Here is a 27,324-nt window from a genome sequence, read left to right as displayed (position 1 = left end):
TTCCAGGGAATTGAAAATTTTTCCATTAAGAGAATTTTGTAAAGACCAAAATAAATGGAAACCTGAAGGTGCAATGTCTGGTGAATATGGCGGATGAATCAGAACTTCCCAGCCAAGCTGTGACAGTTTTTGCCCGGTCATCAAAGGAACATGCGGTCTTGCGTTATCCTGATGGAAGACTACGCGTTCTCTGTTGACTAGTTCTGGATGCTTTTCGTCGAGTGCTGCTTTCAGTTGGTCTAAATGGGAGCAGTACTTGTTGGAAGTGTTTGGTTTTCCGGAAGGAGCTCAAAATAAAGGCCTCCCTTCCAATCCCACCATATACACAACGTCACTTTCCTTGGATGAAGACCGGCCTTCGGTGTGGTTGGTGGTGGTTCATTTCACTTGCCCCGCGACCTCTTCCGTTCCACATTATCGTACAGTATCCACTTGTCATCGCCCGTCACAATTTGTTTTAAAAACGGAACGTTTTCTCCTTATTAGGTTTAAGTAGAGTATCGCATGTGGAAATACGGTCAAGGTTTATTTCGCTTAACTCACGTAGAACCCAAACATCAAAGCGATTAACATAGCCAAGCTGATGCAAATGATTTTCAGCGCTTGATTTGGATATCTGGAGTATGTCGGCTACCTCCCGCGTGGTATAACGTTGACTGCTCTCAATTAATGTCTCGATTTGATCACTACCAACTTCAAGTGGTCTACCCGACCGTGGAGCATCGTCCAGCGAGAAATCTCCAGCACGACACTTCACAGACCACTTTTGACACGTTCCTTCAGTCACAGCACCTTCTCCATACACTGAACGAATCTTTTTTTGCATTTCGGTTGCGTTTTTACCTTTCTTGAAATAATAAAGCATAAGATGCTGAAAAGGTTGCTTTTTTTCTTTCTTCTCTTCAATATTAAAATGGCTACACAAAAATTCACCAGTTCTGGTTAAGTCTTTTTTTTTTTTTTTTTTTTTTTTTTGCAGTACGCAGGCCTCTCACTGCTGTGGCCTCTCCGTGGAGCTGGTATTGGAACTTGATCTTAAGGCTGGCTGGTCCAGAAAGGGCATCCTAGGCAGAGGTAAAGTTCAAGGTGACTTTGCGGACTTTTTTTTTTTTTTTTTTGTGGTACGCGGGCCTCTCACTGTTGTGGCGTCTCCTGTTGCGGAGCACAGGCTCTCGATGCGCAGGCTCAGCGGCCATGGCTCACGGGCCTAGTCGCTATGCGGCACGTGGGATCTTCCCGGACCGGGGCACGAACCCGTGTCCCCTGCATCGGCAGGCAGACTCTCAACCACCGCGCCACCAGGGAAGCCCGGTTAAGTCTTTTTTTAAATGCACGCTGATAGGACAGCCGTCACATACAATCTAACAAAATTGTTTCGAATGAAGTTAAAGACAACTAAGTGCTACTAGAGCCATCATACAGAAAAAACCAAACAAACCTTTTGGCCAACCCCATACTGTTATTCAACCTTGATCCAGGTTTGAAGCTACTCCTCTCAGAAGAAAAATCGCAAGTGGAATTTATGGAAATATAATTAGTAAAATAATACCTAAACTGGCAAATTTCTAATTTGGCAGAATCAGCTTTTTAAACTTCAATTAGATGTTATTTGCCAGAAATTAAACAGACACCTACAACAAGGTAAGGAATCCACTTGAAATCAAAGAGATTTGGGCCATGCTGATGAAATTCATCAGAAAATTTTCACTCTTTATTTAACTGGGTCTTTACAGACATAGTTTTATTAGGGAAAAGAAAAGCTCTTGCTTCCTTCTCTTTGTTATCAGTAAATACAAGGAATTTTCCTTATGTGCCAGTGAATCTGTAAGGAGAGAAAACGTATTTTCCTGAATATAACACTCCTTATGGGACTAATTAACATAGAGAAAGAGGTTAGGTAAAAGAATGAAAAGTATTATTTTTCTAAAAACAAGAACAAAGAGAGGAACATACACACACCATGGCGGGTGGGGGGAAAAGAGTAGAAAACAAAGGAAATGGTTTTTAAAGTGAGAGAAAGATATTTATTTTAGGTGATATTGCTTATACTAAGGAAGTCTAAAACTTAAGATTGCTTAAAACTAATAGGTAAAAATTAATTTAGAAGAAGTGCAGTAATTACCTAAATGTCTTATCATGACAAATCAGAAAAACAATGTACAAAAAGATAAGACAGAACCGTAATATCTGTCAGCTAAAATGTGGAAATCATCTCCCCAAATCAGATTTTTTTTCCAAACAAAAATGAAAATATGTCTTTAATTACATAAGATGACATAAAACTGTCACCAGGTTCTAATTATTTCTGGGAATGAACTGGAAGAGAGATACAAACTGGCAGCTGAAGCTGAAGCTTCAAACCTGAAGCTGTCTCCAAATCTGGCCTGTGTATGTTTTGTTTGGCCCAGGCAGTGTTAGAAAAAGAAAACTGAATCCAGATTTCTGACCCTTTGACATACGGAATGATCTGGAAAACCAGTTCTGCATTCCCACGTGGCAATCTTTCCTGGTGCTGGGCAATAGCTTTTCTCTTCAAACACATTAATAAATTTTGAAAGAAAAAACATGCATAATCATCTTCAAGACGAAAAGGCATTTACTAAAATTCAACATCTAGTTTTAAGTTTTAAAAAACTGCCTAAAAACAGGAGGAGGTGAATAAAACATATCAATACAACATTTGACTTGACAGGAAAATACTAAAAGCAATCCTATTAAGTGAGGAAAGAGTCCACTATCACACTGACATTAATTTATCATGTTTGAGAGATACTAGCCAATGTAACTAGATAAGATAAAGAAATGCACAGTAATAACTATAAAGGAAAAGGTAAAATCATTGTTTACAAATGATATGATTATACACCTAAAAAACTAAAACTCAGAAAGAGGCCCACATTTTAATATGTAAAAATCAACATCCTTCATACCTACCAACAAAATCCAGAAGAAGATTTTAAAATACTACTAAAATATGGAAAAAAAAAAAAAGATCTGAGTAAATGGAAATGCATACCCTCTTCTTTTGTCTTAAATTATTCTTTTTACTGAATGAAAGATTCTTTAAGTTCTATAGTGCTTTACAGTTTTCAAAAGTTTCACACACATGATTTCATATAATCCCCTATTAACCCTATTCTTTGGTATAAAGACAAAAATTTATAAAGGCATCAATTCTCTCTGATTAAATCACTTACATACAAATACCAATAGGAATTCTTTTAGAACTAGTTTTGGAAGTTTAGCAGTCGCTTTTAAAGTACACATGAAAAAATAAATATGTGAAAACAGTAAAAAAAAATACACATTAAAGAAAAGCGCAGTGAGAGAGGACTAGGTATCCTAGTTATAAAACACATGATAAAGCTAAAACCATTTGGTATCACAACACATGAATAAAAAGACAGATTACTGGAATAAAGTCCAGAAAAGACCCATACAGGTTTGAGAGTGTAATATATGATAAAGGCAGCATTGCTTTCCAGCGGGGAAAATGTGACTTATTCAATAAATGGTGTCTAGGCAGCTGGGTGCCCATCTGGAAACAAAAAATAAAACTGAGTCAAAGATTTGGTTTAAAATATGAGAGTAAACAGATAGTAACTGGACATATCATGGTGATCATTTTGTAATGATGTATAAAAAAACAAAAGTATAAGTGTTAGATAAAAGAGGCACTTTTTCCATAATGTCAGTGTTGAATTCTAAGTATTACATGAGTCCAAAAGTCATAAAACACTGACAAATTTGGCTACATAAAAACATTTCTCCCCCTTCTGCTATATAAAGAGAAAATACCTCTCCCTTTTAACTCAAAAGCCAAACAAATTAGAAAAGAATACGTGCCATAGATACAGCTCACAAAATACTACTAGGTAAAGAGAAAACGAATGCAGCAGAACGTTTAGCACTTGGAGGATCTAGATGAAGGCAAAAGGCAATTCTCTGTATTTACTGTTCCTGCAATATTTCTGTTAAGCCTGCAATTATTTCAAAATCGGTACTTTAAAACAATCTTTACAGATCTTACCCTCTGAAAGCTCTGACACTTCCAGAAATGTACCCTACAGATAGACACGTATCCACGACAGCATTATTGGTACTGGCAAATACCTAAATATTATTTACCCATAAAAGGGAATACTATTCAGGTATCTTGTAAAACAAGCTATCAGGTGGGAAAAAGTGAACCACAAAATAATACATATAGTATGCATTACATCCTGCTAAAAAACAATAATATATAATAATATGCCTAAGCTTGTTTAAAGGACACAGAAGACCCCAGTGACGGTAGCTGCCTGAGGGAGGGGCGCATGGAGGACCACGATGAGCAGGGAGGGGACTCTCCACTTTCCACTGTACCCCATCGTGTACCTTTTGAATTGTAGGGCCTGAGCAAGTTTCACCTGCTTTTAAAATAACTTAAAAACGCACGTATTCATTACGCACTTGGTATGTGTCAGGCGCTATTCAGTTCTCTTCCATTTATTCTATCCCTTTTATCTACCCCTGTTACAGATAAGGAAGCTGACATTTTGAAGGTTAACTGACTTTATTAAAGCTTCATAATGATTTATACATCACAAGTTTTATGATAAATATAAAAGCATTTCTTAAACGTTTAACCGATACACAAAATACCTCCTAAAGTAACAGCAAATTCTACTAAAAATATTCACTCTCACAAAACTGAATAAATCAAATAGTGATAGCTATAGATGGCAGAGTTCAACTTGGAAATGTAATTAAGGTTAATTTTAAGCTGTTAAGAAAATGTTACGACTTACGAGACAAGCATAGTTTGCTCAGGGTCTTCTTAGGGTATCAGATGGTATCAACTACCCCTGAAGAGGTATTTTCAGAAACAATCATTACATTAAACGTCTACTGGTCCCTATAAAGTTTTAATCAAGAGGAATATCTTTATATAGAAACAAGTCCCCATAATAATTTTCTCATCACAATATCAGAGAGATGGTTAAAACAAAAAAAAGCTGGCTCCAACCTGTAGTAAGGATCACATTTAATCTAAAATTTACTAGAACTACATAAACTTGCTAAGTGCTCTAAGTACTTCATTTATTCAAGTATTTCAAAAATTAATTTGCATAATCTTTACAAACTCGATGATCACAACACTCCACATTAAAACAATGTACAATAAGGTTAACTGCAGTTCCATTTTGAAATCTCCATCTAATAATGCTCAGTGCAAGAGAAAGCTGTTTCTAACACCTAAAGATATGGGACGGCCCAGGATGAAGTCTCCCTTCCTCGTTACTTTCAGGAAGCCAGGTCTGGCCTTTCACCTGAAGACGTGTATGTTGCCTGCTGCCACATCAGAGCATGTTCATAGGCTCCGCATGATGACTAGCAGTTAACTCATAGAAAACGTTTCGCAAGGACTATGCGTTTCCATCAGTTTATCGGGGGCACGTAAAGGAGACGTTCAAGAATGCACAGCTAAACGTGTAACCTACAAGGCTATCATATAGCTATTAAAAATATGTGGCAATGGCCCTTCATTTCCTTCTTGCCTCTCTAAATCCCAGGAAAACCCAGACAATAAACTGCTTAGATTCCATCATCCTATTTTTCACTTGGGGAGGAGGGGCCAGATCAAAAGAAAAAGGAGAGTAGGGCCACAATGTTTTGTGGGTTGAGAAAGGAGGATCTCACAATCGCACGTTAACAATGAGAAAATACATTCTCAGAAAGAAGTGTTAACAGAGATGACAGGGTTACTCCACGCTCTCCAGAAAGAAAGCACTTGCTCCCAAGACACCTGGGAGGGGCAGAGTAGTTATATTCCCTGAGAAAATATTCTCAAAGGAACGCTTTTCCCAAAAGGCAGGAATCTATTTTCTTCAAGAAAGATACAGTAATGCCTGCTTCCGTGCAATGAGCCATACTGAGCACCGCGGGGTGTTCGGAAATGAAGGGAATGTATTCTAGCCGTCCACAAGTGACATGAGGGACCGCGGGGGTCCTAAACATTCTAGTCTGCAGGACTGAGAGGAGGGAGACCTGTGGCTCCTGCGAGGAGGCGGCATGATCTGGCCTCAAATGACCACCCGAGTCTGCACAGAGAACAGTAGAGGAGGGTGAGAAAGAAGACATTCATGATGCAGAAAAGCCTGGGGAAACCCGTGCCATTCAGAAGACTTGAGAATGTTGAGAGAACAGCAGGAATCCAAGTTTACCATAACAGAAGCTTGCATCCAGGTGACCCGGGAGGGAAGACAGAAATGCACGCTGGGGCAGGCTGCGGAGGGCTTGTGGGCCGAGAAACGGAGCAGGTGCCGGAGCAGGTGCGGCAGGAAAGGGCCGAGGGTTTCGAGCAGAGGGGCTTTAGAAGCATCAGGCGGCGGCACTGGGGGACAAAGGGGCAGAGACTGGCGGGAAGGGCTGGAGGGAAGGAGGGGCCTGACAGCGGCGGGATGAGTCAGGAGGGGCCCTAATCACAGGGACTTCGGTAAGTTTAACGAAGTTTACAATAAACAAATGCTATTAGGTAGACACTACCAGAGCCGTCAACAAACATACCACCTTCAGAAGGAAAAAGGAGGGCGTGTTTCTTAAAAAGCAGCAAGAGGCCACCCTAAGTGTCTAAACCTTAAAGCATACTAAAATTACCAGGTAGAAACGGCGATTTCTTCTTTATAATCTTTTTTTCTTTTTTATCCAACTTCTCTGGGCTCTCCTGTTCTTCTTGTCGCTCTGCGGCCGTAGGGTCAGCTGGCTCCCTTGAAACGCTGGGAGCGTCTGGAGTCTGGCCCTGAGCGGCCGCGGCCTTGGCGTGGCTGGGGTCGCTGGGAAGCGCTGCAACTGGAATTGAAGACAGCCCACTGTTTTCTAAGGCTTGCTGAGACAGAACAGAACTAGGAGGTTAGGAGGCACGGTGCCCACACCTGCCCGCCAAAGTCAATTACAAAGACGCGACCAAGCCTGACCTACGGAACTCCGACTCCACCCCACTGGGCGCAAGAGCTACATCGCCAAGCAGTCACCTCCGAGCGAAACGCCCAGCCCTTGGAGGCTGAAACATCCCTCCTGATATCTGACATCTCACCTCCACCCAAAATCTGGTGTGGCAAGCATTTACAGTTCTAAATTCAAGGGCACTGAAATTAATTCACTTGCCTTTTAGGAATTTGCTCTCAGACAACTCTAGCTGCCTATAACACATTTAGGAATCACTGGTTGAAACTACAGCGGGGTCACCCTCACAATATCAGCTGCCATGACAACCTGAGATTCTTCTCACCCCGGCCAACTTGTCACCACAAAGGTAGAGGGGAGAGGTTAGTGTTCACGTCAGTAAGTAAACAGCGGGAGAGGAGAGAGCAGGCTGTCTCTGCTGGGGGGTGAAGGCGCTGACTGTGGAGCTGGGCTGGGAAGAGGACCCAGAAGAGCACTCTGCCCTCCGCACGCTCCAGCGCCACACGGCCAGGGACGCTCACACACTGTCAAGACAGGCAGTGCCATCTCCAAGGAGCGCGGCGGGAAAGGATGCAATATTCCTTACCCTCTGTCAACAAGGATAGATACAAGGAAGTTCTGAAAAGCCTCTACTTTTCAAGAAAATTCACTTACAGAGAAACAATTATAGAGTTTTAAACTTTTTATTTATCGAGTAATAAATCGTTTCAAATACTGCACTGTCCATGAGTAAGCAAACAAGCATATTTTGTTCCAATATAATTTTCTCAATTATGACACATTTTTAATGAAGATCCCTTTCCTTTGACAAGACCTGAATATGTCATTTTCAGTGATGATACCCAGCCCCTGACAAACACAGACAGGAGCAGGTTCAGTGTGCCTCACCTGCAGGATGTCCTGGCTGACCCCCACCGTGATGCTCAGCTGCTGGCCAGCCTGAGGCGGCTGGCTGGACCCCGCAGGCCCCGGCTCTGACAGCTCCAGCAGCTGCTGGATGACATCGGCCACCGCCTGGGAACTCTGCTGGCTCGGAGCAGACGTGACCTGGGCTTCCGCCTGCTGAAGAGGTAAAGTCTGAAACAGCGTGGCCTGAAACACAGCAACATTTCGTTAAAACTATAAACAGTTACGTTAACCTGTACACCAATTTTTTTTAAAAAGGAAAAAACAGGCATATCTCTCTTATGAGCATTAAAATCCCAAACTTAGTATCCCAAACATGAATTTTTTTTTTTTAACATCTTTATTGGAGTATAATTGCTTTACAATGGTGTGTTAGTTTCTGCTTTGTTACAAAGTGAGTCAGCTATACATATCCAAACATAAATTTTAAATAAAATGCCTCACTGATTTTTAAGTCAGACACAAAATTGGCCCTTAAAAAATATATTCAATGAATTTTTTCTACTACAATTCAAGTCTTGTAAGTGGTGGTAGAGACTATTACTTCAAGATGGGGCATGAAGCACACAAACCTCATCTCCCTCTTAGTCCATTAAGATGGAGGAGTAAAAGAGTTACAAAATATAGAAAATAAGCAAGAAATCACTGTGGTTTAAAATTTTTTTTTTAATTCCCGAAAAATAGGGGCACTGGAGAAATAAATGCTACATGTGAAGAGAGAGCTGATCTGATTCCTGAGAAACCCAGGAATGTGAAACGCATACACAGAAGAGGGTAGGGGCAGAGAACTATCCTGTGCGATGCTGTAATGGTGGATAACAGGGCATTATACACCGGCCTGAACCGACGGAACATGCTCCACCGAGAGTGAACCCTAACATAAACTGTGGGCTTTAGTTAATAATAATACACCAGTACTCATCCATCAATTGTAACAAATGCACCACACCAATGCAAGGTGTAATAACGGGGGGTAATAACTTATGTGAGCTGCTGGAGAGGAGTCTACAGGAGTTTTCTGTACTTTCCGCTCACTTTTACTATTAACCTAAAACTGCTCCAAAAAATAAAGTCTATTAATTAAAATACTTAACACTGACAATGAATCCCCTGTCTTCCTCCATAGAACAGATGGCAATTAGGCACTTACCTTCAGGCAAAAAAATGGGGGATTGCCTCTAAAAGAGATAAAAATGAAAAAACTATTTGGGGAGAGCTAGGGCACCTTTTGTGGCCCTTAGTTCCCTAGATTAAACAAAAAATCTTTTACATTCTGCCACCAGGGACCTCAATTTTAAGAGCTGGTTCCCTGGCCAATTATAAGTAACCCTGGAGTTCAACCGGCTCTGTTCACACATAAAAAGTTCAGAGGCAGGTTTCCTGATGCCCTCTTCTTAAATACAGGCAACCAAGAACTATAAGACATCTGAAAGAAGGAGGAGTGGGGAGATGCACAAGACAGACAATTCAACGACTAGAAGCGAACTTTTAAAAGAAAATGCTGCTTAGATTTCAAAGGACAGTACATCAAACCAGAAAAGAGTATCTTGAAAAAGAAACAATCAGATCACAAGGAAAGATCTCAGAAATTAAAAACCTTACTAGCTTAAAAAAATTCAAGGAATTATAAGATAAAGTTGAAAAAAACCCTCCAAAGTAAAGCAAAAAGGTCAAGATTTAGAAAATGGGAGAGGCAAAATAAGAGACCGTGTTCAGGAGGCTGAACCCTGATCCCTAGACAGTCCTGAAAAACAGTACGTATAACCTGACACAGAGCGCTCTTACACACGCAGATGAGGGTAAAAGGTGGCATGGATCCCAGGTTTCCAATCCCCTATAACTACATTTTCAGTTTTATACTGAGACTACAAATTTTAAAAATGACTTGCATTATCATTCCAGGTAATTCACTACATCTACATATTTGATTTGCATACTGCCAAAGGAAATGAATATTTGCTTGACTTATACCTTGAAAATTTTATTTAAAAAATACTCAGTCCAAAATAGAATTTAAGACATAATTATTAGACTCTAATTATTCTCCAGTTTTAGAACTTCTTTACAACATCCTCCCTGAACAAGAGTAAGTTGAGGAATCATCCTAAGCTGCAAATATTGTGAGAAAAGAAAAGAAAAAGTAAACACTAAATGTGAACCTCATGCTTGGGAACTAAATACAAACTAGGCCTATTTTCTAGTTTGGTAGGAGGCAGCTGCTGACTCAACACAGACCGTCGGCTGACGGCACTCATGAGCTACTTCAACACTCCCGAGACCTGTACGTCCAAAGTCTCAGCTGTTGGTTAGGGCACCAAACTCTATGCTTAGATGCTGCCATTTATGATCAATTGGGAGGGCAGTAGAAGTAGCAGATCAAGGCTGAGCTATGAAAGTCTACAAAAAAAGGAGTAAAAAGGGGTGTGTTTGGGGGGTCTGTACAATTTTAAATACATGTACTGAAAAATACAACTGAGTTTCCCGAAAGTCCAAGGTCTCAGGAAGAAGCATCACTGCCCCATTAGACCTGGAGAAACATTACTTTAAAGAGAGAAGTGATTCTTAAAATACAACACGGGACAAAGGATATTCAATAACCATCATCAGTAACACTGACCGCAGGGATTACAATTTCATAAATTAATGATCACATGATTATATTTTGTCTCATTTCTAACCGGTTCAGATGACTGTCCATAAATCAGAATCACATAGTATTATTCTGAAGTTTTTAAAAATTTGATTTCCTTTCACTCATTAAACAAACAAATAAAAGTAGCACCACTTCCATATAGGAAAACTTTCATGGCACCTTTACGGTACTAAATACTATTCTAAATAATATTCAACTTTCAACGTCATAATTAAGATGACAGATTTTGGTAAAAGAATACCTTCTATCAACCAGCTTACTAAGCTTACCGTTAAAACGTGAGCAGTCTCTGCAGCACTTGTTGAATTCTGTGGCCCACCCATATGCATCTTGCTGATATGAGTGTTCAAGCTACCTAAACTTTTAAATACACAACTACATTCTGTACAATTATAGGTAGGGCCATTCTTGACCTTAAAAAAGAAAAAAGAAAAAAATAAGTTTTTACAATTGTTAGATTAAAATATTTAAATTATGGCAAATCATAATTTACCATTCAATTAAAATGACAGAAATAATCTAACCCTTTATCATACCTTTTCTTATAAGTTAGATAGGTCTAGAATCAATGACCCAACTCTTTAATCAATATTGCCAGTATGAGATTAATTGAAATTTCAGTCTTTTCTATAAATCAGAACCGGTTCAAGTGAAAAATCATAGTTTTCAGTTATTGTGCTCTAGTAAAAAAATGTCTGACATGTTCTCAACTTCTTAAACGGTTAAGCACAGGGTTCAATAACGAAGGCCAGACAGTTAGGTATAATTTTACTCTGAGCCTTGAACATACAAGTCAGGATGGATGGCCACGCAATGTATACATTTTCCATCACCAATTCCAATAGTCCACGGCAGTGACTACTTTTTTTTTTTTTTTATAGTGACTACTTTTTAACACTATGACAGAGCCAAGAGTGGACTACAGAGCAGTAACACGGACAGGGCCACCCAGGCACAGAGGAAGCACCTACAATATCCTCTCTGCACTGCTCAACAAGCCCAGCCGGCTCTGAACTTGGCTAAGACCTCCATTCCACCTAGCACCTTGCTAAGGACGAACTTTACGGCTTTCGACTCATCACAGGATTAGACGATGTTACAAACAATCTTTAGAGGTTGTTCCTGTCCCACCGCAGGTCCCAGGGTGTCCCCAGGCTGGAGGCAGGCGAGTCCCCGGCCTTCCCTAAAGGGTTTCCTAGAGCCGGCAGCACCAATGAGCACGCCCCGGGACTGTTCTAAGGTGCCATTTTCCAGTTGCTGTGCATTTAAACACACCGTTATTCCTCAGCAATCACCTTTACACAGAGGGAGCGCCGCAAGAGTCACTACACAGCCCAAATTTATTCTTCTCAGGTCGAAAGCTAACCTCACAAATATGTATATGCTCTTCCTAGTGTCTCTGGGTCTTAGATAATAAAACTTAGTCTTTAAAAGCAACTTCATTGCATATGAAATTCTCAGTCTCTTTACAAACTATATGAAGTATGTAGGGTTTTCTTCATTTTAGTGTTACTTAAGGATTTACTCCAAGGAAAAAATTGAAAGATATACATATGCTTTTAGGAATGTGATGCTTTTCATCCTCCAAAGTATTGTAGTTATACAAAATAAATGATCCATGATAAAAGTATTTGTGTTGCTTAAATATTTCTTCATAATCTACAATTAGACTTTAAAATAAGACACCAAATCATGACAATTAACAAGAGCAAAGGTGGGGACTTCCCTGGTGGTCCACTGGCTAAGAATCCGCCTTCCAATGCACGGGACACGGGTTCGATCCCTGGTCAGGGAACTAAGATCCCACATGCCGCAGGTCTACTGAGCCCACACGCCGCACCTAGAGAGAGGCCCCCAGGCCACCAGAGAGGAGCCTGCGCGCCGCAACAAAGAGCCCGACGCAGCCAAAAATAAATAAATAAACCAATATTTTAAAAACTAATAATAAGAGCAAATCTGAACCAGTTTAAGAGAAATACTTCCAGAGTTTGCAAATCAGTATTACCTGGAGACAACAAACAAATTAGGAACATCAGTTTGGCTGACATAGTTTGCTAACATGCAGTGTGGAGGGAAATACACCGACCGGGACTCTGTTTGATAGGAAATGTGAATGGGCCCATATGCACAGTCAGCAATACTAGCACCAGAAAAATACTTCCTCCTCAATTTCATTTCTTGTCTTTCAATTTCTTACACTTGGAAGTGTCTGTTTCAGGTTCCCTAAAGGGATGACATAGGTTAGCATTCAGATTGACGGACCACAACTGAGAATGGTATTAGGATTACTTCCAAACATCTATTCATCAAAGGTATAATACTGCTGGTAAAAAGACAAAAAATAGTATTTTATATTTCTCCCATGTATAATAAGCCAGAAAGGTTCAAACGTGTGTATATATATGTGTGCCTGCGTATATGTGTATGTATGTGTGTATATGTGTGTGTCTGCGTGTATGTCTGCGTGTTACGTGTACATATACATATAAATATATTTTTTTAAACAGGCTCTGCTCTGCACAAACTCTTCGTCTACATTTAAAATGGAGACGTTCTCAGGTTCACTCTTAACTCAAGAGCCATCCGTGCAGCCTGTGACGTACTACACACCTGTAAGGACCACACCCCCAAGTGTGACGCTTACCTCTGAGTGAACTCTCTGCACGTGTGACTGGAGATTTCCTTTCTGAGAAAAAGCGGCAGGACAAAAGGCACAGGCGTGGGGTTTTTCACCTGTATGCTTAATCATGTGAGTTTGCAGCGCCCCCTTCTGGTTAAAAGCTTTTCCACATTCGCTACATTTAAATGGTCTTTCACCTAGAGAGGGAGAAAAATGATCAAAACATCATATTCCATACTGTGCAAGCATCTGATGGATTAAAAGAAAATACTTAAGTTACCCACACTCAAGACCCCGAACCTACCCCTCCAGGCAGCACGTTCCCCTGTGGCCGCAGACTCACACATCTCACTACCTACTCAAAATCTCACAAGTAACACCAAGGTTATCAGCAAACTACGGAAAAGGCAAGATTAAATTTCAGGTCTAGTTGGCTCTAAAGCACCTTTTCTTCCCTTAAGGTCCCACGGGAAATCACCCAAAAGTAAATGTATCTCGTACCTGTGTGTATCCTAATATGCCGAGTTAACTGACTTGGCTTTTGGAACGTCTTTCCACAGTGTGGGCATGAATACGTGAATCCACTCCGGTCGATGTTCCGATTATAAGACCTTGTACTTGACACCCTAGTATAAATGGAGGGAAAATACTCAGTAAGTCGAATCCCTTGTGTCACCACTTCTAAATCAAAATCCTATGGGAAAGCTTAGCCGACTGGCCATCAGAAAGTGCTTTAATGAGAAATCAATCACATATAAGTGTGTAGGACACACACACACACACACACACACACATACATGTATTAGTTTTGTGTATCAATATCATAAAACTCATTTCTTTCGTTGGGGAGGAGGAGAGTCGGAACGTCTCTTCTAGATAAAGCTTTCCCCATGCAGGTGTGATTTCTACGTGGACACGAGTGTGTGCTGCCCGCTCCAGGCTCCTCCTAGATGCCGATGATCTCCAAAGTGCCATCTCCAACAACTCAGATCCCTCCTCTGAGCACCAGCCCCGGGCACCTAACTCTCTACTTGGCATCCCCTGAAGGTTCCCGGGCGCCTCAAACCTAGCGAGTCCCAAATGAAACCCTGTTTATTCTCAGCCTGCTCCTTTCCACAACAGGAGACGGCAGCTCCCAGCTGTGAAGTTTAAACCTTAGAAGTTACACTGGATTCTTCCTTCTCCCTCACCCGACTTCAAGTCCATCTCCAAACGCTGCTGGTCTCACCCCAAAACACCTCCAAAGAAGCTCCCGTCTCTCCACCCTGCAGCCACCAGCGTGGCCTGAGAGCAGCGCCGTCATCCCGTGGCCCCGATCCACAGGTCTCCCGGATTCAACCTCACCCACACAGCAGCCAGGCTGCGGCCTGAAGGCTGGGCAGCCGGATCCGTGGGCCAAACCCTCCCAAGTTTCCCCGCGGCCCTCGGGGTAACACCCGCGTTCCCAGATGGGCTCAGTGCCCTCCAGCTCCGAGACCCTGCCGCCTCGCACTCAGCCCCGTGAGCTCCACTCCACCGCGCAGCCGGCTCCCCTCACGCCGGCCTCCCCCTGCGGCTCAGACAGTGGCAACGGCCCCCCTCCCCGCCCACCAGGCCCGGAGCACCCCTCCCTAGACCTGCCGGGCCGCCTCCCCCTGCTCCCCACCTGGGTCCCACTTCAAATGGCCCTCCTAAGAAAGGCCTACATCAGACAGGTGCCTCAGCAACTGCCCCACCCCTGGAGCAACACCCCAGGTGAATCCAGTCGTACTTCCTTCTCAACATGCCCACCGCCTGAAACCCGCACCGGCTAATCCGCTTGCTTGGCCGCCGTCTGGCTCCCCTGCTAAACGGCAGCTCCGCGAGAGGGAGGCAGTCTGCCTGGCCCCCGGAAGGCCCAGGGGCCGGCGCGCTCTAGCGCGCGGTGACCACGTGCGCGCCTTCAGTCGCCTCTCCAAGACTTCTGGGGACAATCAAAAGAGCCTGTGCTAGAACGTCATCACAATAAAAATCTAGTGTGATGGGACACATGCATTACGTTTTGGGAGTTTAAAACTTGCCGAAGTAACGAAGCATCAGGTGGGAACCCCATTAGTCAACAACCAGCAATATGAAGGGAGTGGGAAAGACAGGAGAACTTTGATCATATGGAGATGTTCAGTCCACGCTTCCAAAACACAATGCCGAAGAGAATACATAAATACTACAAAGCATTCAGGCACTTTACAAACTTTATTAACTGGTGTGGGACCTTTTGCTGTGGTGGTGCTGGTTGTTAAACAGTACAAATAGCTCCTAAATATTGGAGCTTGGAAGGGTGGCAAGTTAAACTGATGATACTGTCATTCCAGTTCATCAATACGGGCTTTTATAGTTTGTTGTAGAGATCAGCTCAACGAGTGTGACCACTGATCATCACCATTAGCTAAGTCAGCACAAAGGGCCAGGAACAACTCTGCATTTCATATCATTAAGAGAAGGAAATAGCAGTAAAAAATATATAATCAGAAATAGGTCAAATACAAAATTTCGAAGCCATGTTAAGTTTTACCAGGAATAAAGGTATATATGTATGTAAATATAGGCCTGGTTGCTGATATTATGAGCACTAAAGCCAGACTATTAGGGTTTAAATCCCTAACACTTGACTTATGGCTATAAAACCTTGGGAAAGTTACTTGGTTTCTCTAGCCTACCTTTTCTCATCTGCAAAATGGGGACATAAAAGTATCAGGCCTGAAGGGTTGTTTGTAAATGATTAAATGAAGTTTTACTTATATATTTATATACACACTAAGCACAGTAACTATTTAAACATGTACGTTCTAAATAGGTAGTATAAATAAACCAATTCAGTAAAAAGGGTGCTAATGTGGCCTTTGTGAATCCACTCTACACACCTTGTTACCTGCCCATAAAAAGGTATTGCCAATAATACTTTGTTCTACACCTTTTAACATTATAATATAGCTAAAAACATCCACCCATACAGTCTGACATTTAAATTTTCGACCTCTCCTGTCCTACTGTAGACACGACACATAACACATGCTACGAAAGACATCCCGACACCACGTGAGATGAGTTGCCCTGTTCTTGTTTCTAAAGCAGCCAAGATGTGTAAGCAATCATAGCAAAGCATGCCCATTTTTAACGGACTGTATAATTTTTTTAGCCCAAGAAAAGGCTCACACCTGATTTTATAATGAGTCTTCATGTGCTCCTTCAGCTGAGATGGCGTCTCAAACTCCTTCCCGCAGGCCTTGCAGGCGTGAGTCCGGTTCGCAGCCAGCTCCTGGCGGTGCTCCTCCATGTGTATGGCCAGCTGGCTCTGCAGGGTGAACTCATCCCCACACTCAGAGCAGATGAGGTTCTGCAGAGGGAAAGACCGCCCATGAGCAGCGCAAACACTTCAGAGCCATCACCTCTTGAAAGAACTCCTACCGTAAACGGCTGAGGCACAAAGTACGCTTTCCTCTGGGACAAACACTATCTCACCTCTCGACAAATATATCATCATGTCCAAATGTGAACATATAAAAGTGATTTCTTTCCTGATAGAAACATAGGGAAAAGGATGAGAGAACAATACAATTTCTGAGCAAAGCGAACTGTTTCAAATTGGCTGCCGGGTAAACGGCATTTTGCCCATCTCTGCCATGAAAGCCGTAAAGAGAAGCAGAATGACTTCAATGCCACAAAAGGGTCAGGAAAGAATTTAAGTTAAGGTGACAGTTTAATAGACTCTACTACCTTAAAACAAAATGACAGCTGGTAAATTTTTAAACAGAAACACCTATCATTCTTTCAATCTGGTTTACGGGTAGTCGACCACGAAAAGTCCGCAACTCTGTCCAGAAGTGCCTGGCTGAGCACCTGAACAGAGCTATGGAATAAGTAGAAAATACACACAGGATTTCAAAGACTTACTGAAAAAAAGAGGAAGAATGTAAAATAGCTCAACTTTTAACATTTGAATTAGAATATTTTGGATATATTTTCATAAATATATTAAAATAAAATATATTTCATCTGTTTTCTTTTTAACTTTTGGAAATATAGTCACTATAAATTTTAAATTACTCAAATTTCAATTAGGATAGCACTGGTCCAGATGTTCTCGAGTTGGGTCTTGGTTCACGTGAAGGCTGCCAGTCACCAGCTGTGTGTATCTGGGGGCGCTGACTGCTCAAAGTCTGTGAAACAGTGGTGACAGCAATGCCTGCCCTCACAGGGTTGTTATAAAGTTAAGTACAACGATGCATGTAAGTTGCTGAACGGTGCCTGGCACAGAGGAAGTACTCAGTAATGAACTGCTGACTCAGTACAAAGTTCAAGGAGTTTACTCATGTGACCTTCTATAATACAATTATTTATTTAAATGATCCAAACATGGAAAAGAATGAGTGTAACCTGTCAATGAGCATAAACTATTATTTCCAAACAACAAAATATATAGCTGTTTCTTCCCATCAGACTTCCTTCTAATTACGGCACCTGACAGTCTCATAAATGCACAGAAACAGCATTAACAGGAGGTTGTTCACTGATACTACTCAAGAGCATCCTTTGCAGAAAAGACAAGGATGAACGGAATACTTTGAGCAACCCAATAATGACGCCAACTTAAGTAACTTTAAACTAGTGTTACTATATAATGATTTAAGGAAATAATGAACTACTCTCTTGTTAGTATCTTGCTGATAATTAAGAAATTTCTTTCTTGGGAACCGTCAAAAATTTAAAAACCACCTAACAAAATTTGCTGCCTATCTTGAGCGTGGCACTGGGGGCGTCCACACCCTGCATCTGTACAGCAAAGTACTCTCCTTTCACTAATGACTTACACTCACGAGATAAACCCTGACTTGTTACCCTCCCACCCGCACCGTGATTCTTTCATTGCTTTGGCTCGGACCCATCCTCTTTTCAGGTACTTTTTCACCAAATGAGCAGATTAGTATATTTCAGGAGACACCTACATGGATATTACTCAGAAACTGATCAGAATCTTCTGAGTGCAAACTCTGGTTTATGTACAATTTGCTCATACGGCGAAAGCAGGATCAAGTACATGCCGGGCCACAACCGAAACAGGCCTCATGACGGAAGGTTTCGTGCTGATGCTGTTACACCCAGCCAGACCCAGGAGCCAGGATGGGCCTCCCTCCCTGCCCAGGACCTGGCACCTCGAGCAAGTCTTAGTAGGGAGTGCGAGGTCTGTGGGCAGCTGGCGGACGTCCACTTTACTGCGTTCCCCGCAGTCGGAGCTCCCGGCAGGCCCTCTAGGCAGAGGCAGTGGCTAGTGCCTGCCCCAGAAGCAGGTGGTCCCGGCGGAATTCCAGTGATCGCTAAGTGGCCAGCAGATCATCCAGGGAAACATATGGCATTCTTATCAGCCCCCGTATGGCTGAAGATATAATAATTTTTTAAAGTCAAACAGAGTATAAAATACGATAAATACTAACCGCCTTTAGGCTACTCACCCCGTAACACTTGCCCTTCCTGCCTCCCCTCCCCCGGGGCCACGCACGACCTTTCTCTGCACCCCCCCTTCCTTCTCTCAGAGCCCCCAGGCTCCAATGCCCAAGTGCTGTCCTTGCTCTTGCCTGGGCTTTCTCAGCAGCCATTCTTCCTTTCCTACAGGAGTCTGCCTCAAAATGGCGCTCAGTGCAGGAGAGAAACCTTAGCCCACCCCACAGGACACCGCCCTCCTCTGAGCCCTGGCAGCACTGGTTTCCATCACAGTCCACTGGGCTCATCTCCTGGCAGGTGTCACCCTGTTCAGAGGCAGGACCAGCTGGGAAGTGGAGGGCCACCTCACAGGGCCCCTCTGCCCTGTGAGGGGGCGGGAAGCACTGTGCAGATCGGTCCATCCTGCATCACCTGGCTGAGTCTCGGTGCTGCCGGTGGAGAGACTACACAGGCGGGGAATCAGAACACGCCCTGCTTCTGCCCGGCAGGGGATGGAAGGCCAGCTTCCAGCCGGCTTCTCTAACACCATCGGGGGGCGGGGGTGTCTGGGTGCCACCTCCTTCCGCCAGGAGACGGATGCAAGATTAACTCCCTTCGGAATCCCAGGGGTCAGGGGAGCAGAGGGCCACCTGCCTCCTGGGGACAGGGAGCAGGATGGGGTAGACGATCGCTCTCCTTAGCCCTGCCGAGCTCTTCAGTGGGAATTTGGCTGGGAGAGGGTTGGCAGCGTCAACAAGATTTCCTCTTGTGAGACCACCCTCTTCCCAGTTCGGGCTGTTGGCAACCAATGTTCTGGCGTGCTTCCACCTAAGCCTGCTGGCAGAGGCTACAGGCTCTTCCAGCACCCTGTCCAAATGCACAGCGGGCAACAGAGCAGCCCAGGGGCTCCGTGCCACTCGCTCCTCGAGTCCCGGAAGCTGCCCGCCTCCCTCTTCCCAGCTCAGGAGCCTCTGGGTCTCTCGGCTGTGTGATCTCTAGGTATTTTCAGTTGTAAGAGGGGCACAAAGGGTCTACTTCATCTTAGCTGGATTCTTAGCGGTTAATTTTAAGTGCAACTAAAGGTAAGGAATTATTCCTGTAGTCGATACTAATAAACCACATTCAAATCAATTAACTAAGAAATAAAAACATACAGAATAGGCAAAGGTAGCTAAACTGCATTCTTTAACATACATGGAAAAGACTGACAACTGTGTCCCAGTATCTACTCTTCTTCTGCACAGTGACGGGTTTCTTAGCTGAGCACACGGCAGTGGCCGACCTCCCTAGCGCTAACTACCCTGTGTGGCGACCACCCTCCTTCCACTCGACCGCTCCGCCTCTGGATCTGGCCTTCCCACGCGGACACGCCACCTCCCTCCCTCCCTCCGCTGTAAGCCACATAGTACAGGAAACACTCAGAGAGCAGAGCACGTGGGGTCCCAGACCACCTCGGCCACCCCACCAGCTCTGTGCCGCACAACGCCAGACTGCTAGGTGAGAGAGGAAAACTCCGAACCTGCACCCGCACACAACCCTGTTTTTAAAAAGAGCACCCGAGTTTTACATGTTGCCAGCACGTTTTCCCATCAGAAATAAGCACTGCAAACCTTTGTTGTTGTTGCTCTGCCCATGTGAAACCGCTAGTCCTGAATTCCTGTTCAGCATGGGGTTACTAAGGTCGAGTTACTCAATATCACTCTCAACTTCCAGAGCCTCCTCCCCGGCAGCACAGTGGCGCAAGGGCAAGAAGATAAAGCATTTTCACAGCTTCCACTCCCAGCTTCAAACCACAGTTACACAAAAGCCTCTCTTCTGACTATTCCAACCCTTTTCCTCTCCTGTGACTATTAATTGATCTAAGAGAGAATCTGTTATATTCCAAGAGAGAAAATAGAAGACAGGTTATTAGTAATAGAAATGAAAGTCAACTGGTTTCGGAAAATACACGCTTCTCAAAGGCCTTTTGGGGAAAAAAATTGGGTGTCAGAAACTATGAACTGTTTATGTTCCTCGAAGGCCTTTTGGAAAAAAAAAAAATCTGGAGTCAGAAACTATGAACTGCTTACGTTCCTACAACAGTGAAAGACAAAGACAGCTGGAGCTTCACCAATGCAACAAGGATTCAGATGAGACCAGGCTGCACAAGCTGCCGTCACAGCTGCTGCGCATGACGGGGCTGCCACCTCAGGAGACAACGTCACAGCAACGAGAAACCGACATAAGCACACGGGGTAAAAGCAGACATCAGAGACTGTGAGCTCCACTTGGGGGACGATCTGGAAAAGAATCTGGACAAAGGGTGTGGAAGAGAAAATAGAATGAAGGGAAGGTTTTGAAAATAATGTATAAAAACCTAAGAGTGTCTGGAAATGATGAATTACCGTTATTTCTCTTTCCAGTTATGGAGGAGGTAGAGAAAAATTTTAAAGGTGTATCTGAAGAAGCATTAGGATGGAGCACAGCAGTTTCGCTGGCCTGCATCGGTGGTGTGCGGCTGGCAGAGGTGCAGGGCCCCGGCTCGGGGGCACACCCGCCCTACGCCATCACCCCCAGGGCTGGGTCCACTCGGGGCGCCGGGACAGGTGGAACCCCTTCAATCATCGCCCCGCACCCCACCCGCCGCCGTGAGCCCCCCAGAGGGTTCACACACACACTCACACACACACACACACCCCCCCAGGCTTCACCCCCTTGCTGATGTGGCCTAGACCGCATGTTACATCATTTCAACCCTCTGCCAACACCTGACTCATTCGCTATCCCGTCACACATGCTTCGTAAACCGGAACCTTGAGCAAACAACCATCTGACCTCCTACTGGGCTGAAAGGCGCTGTGAAGAAGCCACATGCTCCCCTCCCAGCCAACCCACACAGGTCCGTTCGCAGCCACGACCCCTATATCACGTGTAACACAACCCACGTATCTGTCCCTGGTCAGGCTCTGCTCCCACTCTGCCCAAAAGCAGGCTTCCCACACCCATGCCTCTCTCCACCGCCTCATTCTTCTGTGAGGACAAGGCAATGTCTCCATTTCAGAGAAAAATAAGCCTCTGCAGCCCCAATCCAGCCCAAGAGGGAGGCGGCAGTGACCATGACAGACTCGCAGGGGCCCTCAAAGGAAGACACACAACCCTCGACAACCGTCCCAGGACCCACGGAGGACTGGCTCAATACTGTTCAGTTTCAATGACATCCGAACGTTGTGAAACTGGCTTTCAGTAGTTGCTGTGGTTAAAACGCAGGGAATGAGTGAAAATCAATGTGAAACAGGAAATTGCAGGGTTTCAAAAGCTACGCAGTACCTCAGTGAAACACTTGCTGAGACACAGAGACTAAGGAAGCTGCAAACCGAGAAAGGGACAGCTGCCCTAAGCCAGCAGGAAGGGCCTGGACTCCCGCTGTCACACCTGCATCCCCTGTCCACCTGAGCCCGTCCTCACGCTCTTTTTCTCGGGTCAAAGGCGGAGGTGTCTCTTCTGCTCACAACTCCCTTCTCCACCTACTCTCACAGGAGGTCAGTCCTTGCCCCTCGCGACGGAGACGTCGGAAGATGGATTATTAGAGCAATGTTAAATTCTTGAGTGTGGTAACTGTTTTGTGATAATGAGGAAAAGTGTCTTTGTTTTTAGGGGATACAACTGAAGTATTTAGAGGTGCAGTAGTAACATGATGCCTGCAACTATTTCAAAATTGTTCGAAAATTTGAGGGGTGAGATCTGGTTTACTTTAAAACCCCCCATGTACTAGGTGGAAAACAAAACAAAACCAAAAATCTCCTCACCTAATTATTACTTGTAGATGAGGTTGTACACCTGAAAACTCAGAGAATCTGGTAGAATAGCAGGTTACAAAACTAATATACAAAAATGCACTGCTTTCCTATAGACAGATAACAAATAATACATATCTGAAAGACCCATTAAATGATATTGTTTTAAAATGTTAAAACATTTAAGAACAAATTTAAATAATGTGCTGAACCCATCTGAACAAAACATTACTGAATGTTTTGACAATAAAGATTCAATATTTTAAACACGTTCAATTCTCCCCTTTAACAATCTAAAAGTTTAATGCAATCAAAATTAAAATACCAAATAATTTTTAATTAGGCAGAATTCTAAAGTCCACATTAATAATAAACCAGAAAAGTAAAATAAGACACATACAAACATTTGTTTATCATTACAAAGAGAAATACAGCAAAGTCAAACTGAAAACCAAGAACATGGTCCCAGGAATGGGGTGGGGTTACAGACAGGAGCCAGTCTCCCGAGTGCCCCTTGTTTGTATCTTTGTGACGGCTACTACCTACTACCCTCATGTCCAAAGACTAATGCCCCGGCCCTCAAGCCCTACTCTGCCTACATGGGGCTGTCTCTGGTCGTACGAGCCCGACCCTAATTGAGGGCAGTAAACTGAGGGCCGCAGATCATAAGAATGGGAAGGAGGCCTAAAAGAGAAAGCAAACGAATGCAACAACCCTGTACTGACTTCAAATCCTAAACGCGCTTCACGTACAGTGGTTTGTGCCAAGCAACCGTGAAACGACTTCCAGTGTTAACACCGGACCACCGAGCGCGCGAGGGGAGGGACGTGCGCGCTGCTGGGAGCCACGCCCCGTTGTGGAGGAAGCGACGCACAAGCAGGAACTGGGGTGCAGGTGGACGCCCTGCGCAGAGGGACTGGGGCTGGAGGAATGAGCGTGAGCTCAGGATTTCTGAAATACAGGCGCACCCCACACCTTGCGGGCCTGCATCACAAGACACGGTGGGGTTTTAAAAAACAGTGACTGTGCACTTGGGAAGCACTTCTAAGCAAATCACAAGACCCAGCACCTGTCAGTGACGAGAGTGCTCACTGCAGCTACACACCAAGGGCAGAGACAAGCTGCACAGAGACCTGCTGATCGTGACACAGGTGCATACAAGGCATACAATGCAGCACATGCGGCTGCTGCAACAATACCTAAGACAGGGTCAACCGAAGAAAAAGCACAGAGTACTGCTACTGGGTGGTATCGCTGGGGATGCAGAGATGTGGAAGCGCGCTGAAAGCCCCTGGGAGGATGCAGAAGAGACTGCTGTGCAGGCAGCTCCTGGGAGGAGGACTGAAAGTCGGGCCTGATGGAGACTTACGTCTCATTCTCTAACCCTTTCTCTGCCGTCTGAGTCTCACTGTGTGAACTTATTCCAAAATTAAACACTTTCTACCTTTTAAAATGAAAACAATGGCCATTTCTGGACAGCGCTACAGCTGAGTGAGACAGGCAGGCCTGCAGTCTGCAGGAGAAGGTATAAAGCAGCACGCGCTCTCGAAAACATAAGTGGCATTCTATGAAGAACTTGAAAAAGCCTTGTTAATTCAGTAAACCCAACTCCAGAATCTATCCTAATGAAACAATTAAAGATACATGCAAAGATGTATTTTTTATAATACTGAAAAAGTATAAACAACTTAAAGGTTAAATAACAAAGGAAATGGTAAAACTATCATGATGCTATATCCAGATGCTGAAGACTTTAATAAAGCAATTTAAAACAGTGACATGGGGAAAACACTCCTGATTCAGTAAGTGAAAGAGGAAAAGATGTATTCACAAGGTATTAAAGGAAAAGAGTGGGTTACAAAACAGTATGTATTTGCACTAAAAAAACTATCCTTAAGTATAAGAACTATTATGGAAAGTATATGTATAGCCAAAATTACAAAAGCCTGAAAGGCTACACAGCTGACCCTTGAACAACACAAGGGTCTAGAGCGCCGACCCCGCGCAGCTGAAAATCTGAGCATAACTTCAGGGTGGCCCTCCACGTCCACGGCTCCCCAGCCTTGGAGTCAGCCAACTTCGCACCATGCAGTACTGCCATACATACTGACTGAAAAACTCCACGTTTAAGTGCACCCACACAGTTCAGACCCGCGTTGTTCAAATGTCAACTGCATATGCGTTCTCTCCCACTGGTGTGATTATTGGTTCTTTTATGTTACTTTTGTTAATCTTTAGTTTCTAACTTTTTCCAAACTAAACAGGTATTACTTATACAATAAGATTTTAAAAGATAAAAATAAATTATTTTATATAAAAAATTAAAGACATAAAAAGAGGACACAAACCGATATACAAAGTATAATAAACTCAATTTTCAGGATGCAAATTTTATATATGCAATTTAAACGCTGCATGTTTTTCTGTCTCTGGAGGAAACTACAGCAAATAGTTATCTGTAATTATCCCTGGGTGACTGCTTTTCACATCTGCATTTCCCTAGCTTTCTGTGGTAACAATGGGGGGTAATACTTTAAGCAACAGCCGTATATACACGTCACAGTGAGCCCGCCGTCCCAAGAGCAGGCAGGCCTCTCTGGTGCACACCGGCGGCACGGCCCTGTCATCCTTCACTCTGTCCCAAGACTAGGCCCGTGGCCCTTTCAGGACTATTCACTGTGGTGCATAAACTGCTTTGGGTCATCATGAATTTCCTCTCTTCTCCCAAATTCCCACGTGTCAAGGGATCCAGGAGCCAAGCAAGGAGATTCTACCATCTTCAGAGGCAGAAAATTTACTTTTGGCCACTCAGAATCCTAAAAAAGTTACTTTTTACTAAGAAAAAAAGAGTGGGGGGCACCTCTGCCAGCCACTGCGGACACACTTTGATCCCCCAAATCTACTACACACTAAAATGTCTCTGCCCCAAGGTGGTGACATGACCCCGAAATGAACACTTTACCAGTGACCTGGAGACTAGCCAAGGCAAATTTAATGATAACTGACTCCTTGAGACCTACACGAAAGGCTTTTTTAAAAACTAGTTTAACCCTAACATCCTCCTAAGGATCAGATGCATTTTAAAAATCAGTGAACAAAGTATAGGCTGAAATAATTACCTCTTCCTTTTCATGCAGCATAACATGTGCTTTGAGACTAGCCACTCTGGAGAATTTCTTGTTACACACGGGACAGGTAGGATCCTCCCCATTGTGGGTACATTTGTGAAGTGTCAAGTTGAACTCAACATTAAAGGTTTGGGGGCACTGGTCACATCGATGTGGCTAGGTGGAGAAAGAAATCGAGAAGCCACTGAAACACAATCTTTCCACAATAAATGTCATTCCAATATTAACACGCACCATAATCCACAGATAAGCTTTCTAAGGAACTTCTGAAGTCCTTCTGGGCCTGAAGTCAATAAATCCAAAACAGACACAGTAAAGCTCCTTACAGAATTTCTCAAAGGAGTATAAGGAGACACCACATCCATATAGAAAATACTTCTAATAAGAAATGCTGCATATAGATGTATCAGAATGTAGCCGCTATGAAAATAAAAGTGAGACACTTCAACTCATTGGGTGGGATTTTTTCCCTTCTTTTATGACAACTGCACTGCTGTAAACAAAATCACTTCAAGTAAACTAAGTAATTGTGAAAACTTTCACTAGATTTTATTTAGATTTTATCTAAAATTTCCCCCAAATGGAAGGTATTCTGCCACTTACTAGTAGAAAGAGAAAGTCATCACTGGTATTTCTCTTGTAAATATCAAGACCCTAACGGGTCAGTATTTTCAGATTTTTCAGCTTGGGAGAGTAACGCCAGTGGGTACTGGTGTCAGTACCACATTATCATAGTTACAGCAGCATCATTCATGCCGAAAGTAAGGCTGGAGTTGGTCAGACCCCGTCCTCCAGAAAAGAGATCCCTGGTGTTTTTCTGGTCTCAGATGGCTCACTAGCTTACATTCTCCTAACCTAGAGAAAAGTCGGCCATCACTCTTTTCACTGTAGTTTTAACTGCCGCTTTCCAACTATCAGGCAGCTCATTCCATTAGGACACTAACCCTCTTGACATATCCCACAAGGGGCACTGCAAGAGAGTTCAAATCCCTATTTAAGAGAGTGCTGCTCCCTGGGGAAATAAGATCTAAAACATCTCAAATACCTTCTTAAAATGCAAGACCACTTCAAGGTAACACTCCCTGCTGGAGAAAAACACATCAAGATAAGGGAACTTGAAACTACTGAAGAAAGTCATATTTTAAGATTATTTCTTTGTCCACTCATAAATAACTTCATTAGACTCACCAGACTAGCTCTCACTTTCTCTCATTACCTAATGATGGGTAGCAATACCACTACAACTAAAAACAAAACATTAAAGTCTTTATTTACACAATATGGAATGTTCCACAATTTAGGAATAAGAAAAACGTTCACATGTTGGTTTTCACAGCTCCCCCGTTCCAACGTTCACGTCTCCGACGTCCCTCGTAAAATACATACCTTGTCATTTCGCTCGTGATCCCTCATGTGGCGCTGAAACTGGGACTCTCTTGGGAAAGATAGCAGACAGATTTCACATTTATGGAAGTTTGGAACTTGATAGGCATAATTAGTGTTCTCCGCATTCAATGTTAAAACTCCATCTATAAGGTTGCATAAGTATAAACAATAAATACCAGTTGTTATTCTCAGCACATAAATGAAACTAGATTATTTGGTGATTGTTTCAAAACCAAATTATGTCAGATTTATGAGAGATTTCAGATGAAACGAATGGTACCTTAAATTTTTTTAATGGACATGTTTTTAAGTTAGAAATGAGAACTGTTGAGATGACAGAGACATGGGACTACAGGAGTCTAACACCTGTGAACGGGACTGTTAGAAACCTGAAACTAAACTCCTGACGCTTAATACCCACTCAGCGACACACAAAAGCCATCGTGTTTCTCAACCTTGCCTCTCCGCTCCATACTACTT

General features: G+C 43.4%; 1 protein-coding gene across 13 annotated transcripts in view; it reads right to left on the bottom strand.

Annotated features, from left to right (window-relative positions):
• ZNF236 (zinc finger protein 236) overlaps positions 1 to 27,324 on the bottom strand; it is a 98,204-nt gene that overhangs the window by 54,491 nt on the left and 16,389 nt on the right. For 11 of the 13 annotated variants that reach the window (XR_008615920.1, XM_024133941.3, XM_024133940.3 and 8 more), the window contains 8 exons: positions 26,845 to 26,987; positions 25,450 to 25,614; positions 16,298 to 16,476; positions 13,626 to 13,750; positions 13,149 to 13,321; positions 10,774 to 10,917; positions 7,834 to 8,037; positions 6,640 to 6,868 (listed from right to left, as the gene is read on the bottom strand). Coding sequence is in view for 12 of the 13 variants with exons in the window: in XM_024133941.3 (XP_023989709.1) it covers positions 6,640 to 6,868; positions 7,834 to 8,037; positions 10,774 to 10,917; positions 13,149 to 13,321; positions 13,626 to 13,750; positions 16,298 to 16,476; positions 25,450 to 25,614; positions 26,845 to 26,987 (1,362 nt within the window). In the remaining variant the exon portion in view is untranslated. Of the gene's footprint in view, positions 1 to 6,639; positions 6,869 to 7,833; positions 8,038 to 10,773; positions 10,918 to 13,148; positions 13,322 to 13,625; positions 13,751 to 16,297; positions 16,477 to 20,667; positions 20,747 to 25,449; positions 25,615 to 26,503; positions 26,541 to 26,844; positions 26,988 to 27,324 lie in introns of those variants that run through there. The other 2 variants (XM_055080347.1, XM_055080349.1) reach the window with 2 other exon arrangements.

Source organism: Physeter macrocephalus, chromosome 19 (assembly GCF_002837175.3).
Source record: "Physeter macrocephalus isolate SW-GA chromosome 19, ASM283717v5, whole genome shotgun sequence".
Classification (NCBI taxonomy): Eukaryota; Metazoa; Chordata; class Mammalia; order Artiodactyla; family Physeteridae; genus Physeter; species Physeter macrocephalus.
This window is presented reverse-complemented; position numbering and strand designations above follow the sequence as displayed.